This window comes from Mandrillus leucophaeus, unplaced genomic scaffold (assembly GCF_000951045.1).
Source record: "Mandrillus leucophaeus isolate KB7577 unplaced genomic scaffold, Mleu.le_1.0 Scaffold58, whole genome shotgun sequence".
NCBI classification, from domain to species: domain Eukaryota; kingdom Metazoa; phylum Chordata; class Mammalia; order Primates; family Cercopithecidae; genus Mandrillus; species Mandrillus leucophaeus.
The window spans coordinates 3,185,004-3,188,127 of NW_012106252.1; the positions used below are offsets into that span (position 1 = coordinate 3,185,004).

The 3,124-nt window shown below is 55.5% G+C and overlaps 1 protein-coding gene across 1 annotated transcript in view; it reads left to right on the forward strand.

The window, feature by feature from the left end:
* Positions 1 to 2,215, forward strand: part of GJD3 (gap junction protein, delta 3, 31.9kDa) — a 3,256-nt gene extending 1,041 nt beyond the window's left edge. Inside the window, exon 2 of the mRNA XM_011999041.1 lies at positions 1,688 to 2,215. Within this exon, the coding sequence (XP_011854431.1) occupies positions 1,688 to 1,894 (207 nt within the window). The 3' untranslated portion in view covers positions 1,895 to 2,215. The remainder of the gene's footprint in view (positions 1 to 1,687) is intronic.
* Positions 2,216 to 3,124: the final 909 nt, after the last annotated feature.

The following is a 3,124-nucleotide window of genomic DNA, read 5'->3' on the forward strand; positions in this document are numbered from 1 at the left end:
CCCCGCCACCTCCGCCCCCCGCACCGCAGAAACCGGAAGCTGCTTCCACCAGAGCTGTGGTGGGACTTGCCCTGGCAGGAGACGCGCTGTGGGGACGGCCCGCGGGCGGCATAGCACTTGCCTCGTACTGCCTCCCAGTGGATGCCGGCAGCACCTGGGGCAGGCCGAGCTGGGGGCGGAGAATGAACTCAGGCGGGTCCTGGATGCCACCACCCAGGTGGAAAGGAAGGAGACCAGGGCCCTGAGAGAGAGTGGACCGGAGGGGGAGAGCAGAGCGGAAGGTGGAGGGTGGTTGTTTTACTGGGGACAAAAACAACTGTGATGCCAGCATTCTCAGGCACTCTCTGTGTTCAGAGAGTGGTCCCCGTGTGGGCTCTCTGTGAATGTGCACACACGGACACATAAGCACTGCGAGCTGTGTGCACGCGCACCTGTACACCCTGTGAACACTGTGCATGTGCGCGCATGTGTACACCCTGCGTGAGGCCCACTTGTGCACACACACGTAACCCTTCCGGGTGAGCTGTGTGCACATGCACATAGACACATGTATGCCCCGTGAGAGCTGTGTGCTCACATCCTTGTGAGCTTTGTGTGAGTGCGTTGTGCACACACGCACATGTGCATCCTGCTTGGGCTGCGTGTGCACACCTGTACACAGAAACATCCTTGTGCACTATGTGTGCATGTGTACATCCTGCGTGACCTCCGTGTGTGCACGCGTGTGTGTGTGATCTCTGGTATGCACTGCGGGGGTGGCCAGGGTCCGATGTCAGCAGCAGACACAATGGCTCCCTCCCTACCACCCTAACCGAGCCCACCTGCCAGGGCATCACAGAAGGTCTGTTCTCCTCCCAAGAGACCCCGCCCAGCGAGGGAAGTGGAGGAGAGGCTCCCCTTCCCAGGGCAGGCCTCAATCCTCGGGAGCCTATGAGCACATCCTCACTGTCCGCCTTGTAGCGAGGCGGGGGCTGGGCCCTTTCATGGAGGTGGGGTGGGGGTGGGCGGCGGGCCAGAGGGCAACCCAGACATGTGTTATGCCTCCGTCCTCCATCTGCATCCTCCCCGCCGCTACTTCTCCCCCAGGCTATAAACGGGAAAGTCTCTTCTGTCCGCAGGAGAAAGCTCCCAAAACACGCGCTCCGGGCCCAGCCTTCCCTTCGGACCACCCCCTTCTTCCTTGCGGGCATTGGAAGAACCGCTGCCTATGCAGCGCATCCCCCTCCTGTGTCTCCCCTCCCGTCTGCCCTCCACCTTCACCAGCCAGTGGGCTGCTCTCCATGAGATCACCCAGGACCCAACTGATAAATCCAGGGGCCATCATCGGACTGCACCTTGAGGGCCTCACCGCATCCTGCCGACCAGGCTGTGCGTTCCCCGCCATCACCCCACCCTGTCCTTCTGAGTTCCTGGCATCATTCTCAGCTCTCCTCCTGTGCCCGCACAGCAGTGGGAGGTCTTTCTGAATAGCTCCCCCGCTACTTAAACCCGGGGCTGGGGGCAGCACCCCTGCCCTCAGAGGTGAGTCCAGCGCCTCACAAGGCTTCCTTCTGAAGCCCTGCCCCCGTCAGGCCTCCGACCCCACAGCACCGGCTTCCGGGTGTGCTCAGAACCATAGGGAATTTTCTGTTCTAACAAGCACCAGGCCTGCTTGCTGCCAAGCGTTTGAACGTGCTGTTCCTTTGCCCAGAGCAGCCGCTGCTTCCTGCAGCCTTCTCCTCCCCTAGGTAATGCCCCTCCACCTTTTGTTGTCATTTGGGAAGAAAACAGACACCTTCAAGGAAAGGGCTTCCCTGGTAGCCCCCAACCCAAGACAGAGCTGGATGCCTGTTGCTTACCTAGGGAGAGCACTTCTGCAGGATGGCATTGCTCTCTCCCCTTCCATGGCACGTAGTATGTGCTCAGTAAATGTGTTGGATGAGAAACTGAAGGTGTCCCCAGGCCTACACCATTGCCATGCCCGAACACTATCCATGCTATGGTGAGCACCATCTCTCTGATGACAGTTCTGTGTCCACAGCCCAGACCCCTCCACACAAACTCAGATGGGGCTGTGCCGCTGTTTTCCAGATGTATTCATTCAACAAATATTTGTAGAGTACCTACTATGTGTCAAGTGATGTTCAAGATCAGCATCATCCAATGGAAATAGCGTGTGAGCCATGTATGTAGTTTCAACTTTTTCATTAGCCACATTAAAAACGTAAAAGGAAACCAGTAAAATTAATTTTAGTCATGTATTTTCTTTAACCTAGTATATCCAAAACATTTTCATCTTAATGCCTCATCGATATTAAAAAGTATTAAGGAGATAGTTTACATTCTTTTTTTCATTCTTCCAAATCTGCACCCACCTAGCCAATTCTTTCCTCTAGAGATTTAGCAATGAGCCGAGATAGTGCCCCTGCACTCCAGCCTGGGCTACAGCGGGAGACTCTGTCTCAAAATAAATTAAATTAAATTAAAAAGAGACTTAGCTGAGAGGGGCCACTTCTTCCTGGAAGGCGTCTGAGCCCTGCCCCAGGTCTGGTTCAGGGCCTCTGCCCTGCACTCCCATAGGCCTGTCAAGCCTGTTGCAGCCCTGCCCAGGGGACATCCAGTCACCTTCCTCTGGCTCAGTCTCCCTGCGGAGGATGGGCCCTGGCTCAGTGCAAAGCGCATCAGCTCTGGAGGACCATACTCCACAGCAGTGGATCTCAACTGGGGGTGATTTTGTCCTCTAAGGGGACATTTAGCAATGTCTGGAGACATATTTGGTTGTTACAGCTGGGGTGGGGGAGAAGCACCAGTAGGGTTTCACGGGCGGAAGGTTGGAGATGTTGCTTAGCATCCTGCAATGCACAGGACAGCCCCCACACCCTGGCTCAGATCTTCATATTGGTGCTGACGCTGAGCAACTCTGCTCGACAACAGTGAACTGTCGAGCACTGAGAACAACCCCAAGAGGGGTTCCCAACAGCAAAGGCGCTACCCCAACGGGCACTTTGTAAATGTGGGGGCCACTGCTTTGTTTTCATAATGATGGGGGACCCCATTGGCATTTAGTAGGCAAGGGCTATGGACGTCAAGATATCCTCTCAAAATAAAAACCTGCCAGGCACAACTTTTTTATTTTTATTTTTAT